Here is a 1,337-nt window from a genome sequence, read left to right on the forward strand (position 1 = left end):
AGAACACCGTCCATTCGTCGTTCAGAGTATAGGGGCGTGGTCATAAGTTGTGACATACCGCCCACCCCTAGTTGAGCGAAGAGGGAGCGGGGCCACGCCTTGCAATACACCGCCCAGCCATAATTCAGCGCAAAGGGGGCGTGGCTACAACTTGCTGTGCACCGCTCAGCCATAATTCAGCGCAGAGGGAGCGAGGCCACGCCTTGTGGTCCAGCGCACACCCCTCGTTGAGAGCACAGGGGGCGGGGCCACAGCTTGCTGTTTATCTGGGTGAAGTCACCGGTGTGTACACCCAGTCTACAGGTTCAGCTCTGCAGTTGCACTGATGGCTTATCCAGGAGGAGGGGGCTACTACCCGGCCGGTGGGGTGAGTTTCATCACTGTGGGATCCGGGAATAAAGCACTGACACATTCGTGCACTGTACAGTGGTCCAGGGGGGATTGTAGCCTGGTTCTATGCAGTGTCCTCTCCTACCTGTATGTGTGTAGCATGCAGAGTGTCATGTTGGGATGCTTTGTGATGGTTTTGCCAATTTACAAAGTGGTGGAATTGTGCAAAGAACAGTTTGCAGAGCACAGACAAGCGGACCTGTCATGTGACAGTGTCAGGTCTGTGTGGACAGTCAGATACCTGCTGGTATAAAGTGCTCAGGGAGGACATCAGCCCCTCTGTGACCAAAATACAACTTCAAAAGTCCAAATTTAAAGCAGCCGCTTGCTGTGAGAACGTGGAGCACTCAATTCACACCAATGCATGTTGCAGTGTGCAGTGTGCACGTTTGATGTGTTTTTTTTTTTTTTTTCCTTTTTAAAAAAAAACAAACTTTATTTAAATTACACTTTATTTAGTGCTGTGATGTAAAGTTTTTTTTTTTTTTTTTCCATGTCAACATGCTGCGTTGCTGTAATTGCAGCAATAGGACATAAAGCAAAGTTGCCTTCTTTATTGGTTGAGCATCACTGCCCAGTGCCACCCAACAGGGCTGACGTGGATGAGCCCTAACTAACAGTGCAGCAAGGAACTAGGAGTGTGTAGCTGTGCGTGTTCCTAGTTCTTAGACCCGCCGCTGTCAATCAGAAATATTAGTCCTATAATTATTGTCAAGTTAGCTGACATTGCAAACTTGATCTGGTGGCCTGGGCTTCAAAAAAATGTGGTTAGGAAGGGTTAATCGAACCCAATGGGGCTGGTGTAAATACGGCCCCAGATAACCTTGGAGCAGAGATCTAGTGCATGTTCCTGGTTCTGAGACCTGCTGTCAATCCAGATATATTTAATACTATATATTATATACATGGAATATATGTGAACTGATGCTGCAAACCTGGTCTGGGGG

At 47.9% G+C, this 1,337-nt stretch overlaps 1 protein-coding gene across 1 annotated transcript in view; it reads left to right on the top strand.

Annotated features, from left to right (window-relative positions):
- The first annotated feature begins 247 nt into the window (after positions 1-247).
- The window catches only part of SRI (sorcin), a 15,678-nt gene continuing 14,588 nt past the window's right edge, over positions 248-1,337 (top strand). The window contains exon 1 of the mRNA XM_018554814.1: positions 248-367. Coding sequence (XP_018410316.1) covers positions 326-367 — 42 coding nt within the window. The 5' untranslated portion in view covers positions 248-325. The remainder of the gene's footprint in view (positions 368-1,337) is intronic.

Source organism: Nanorana parkeri, unplaced genomic scaffold (assembly GCF_000935625.1).
Source record: "Nanorana parkeri isolate BGI_ZX_2015 unplaced genomic scaffold, ASM93562v1 scaffold174, whole genome shotgun sequence".
Classification (NCBI taxonomy): Eukaryota; Metazoa; Chordata; class Amphibia; order Anura; family Dicroglossidae; genus Nanorana; species Nanorana parkeri.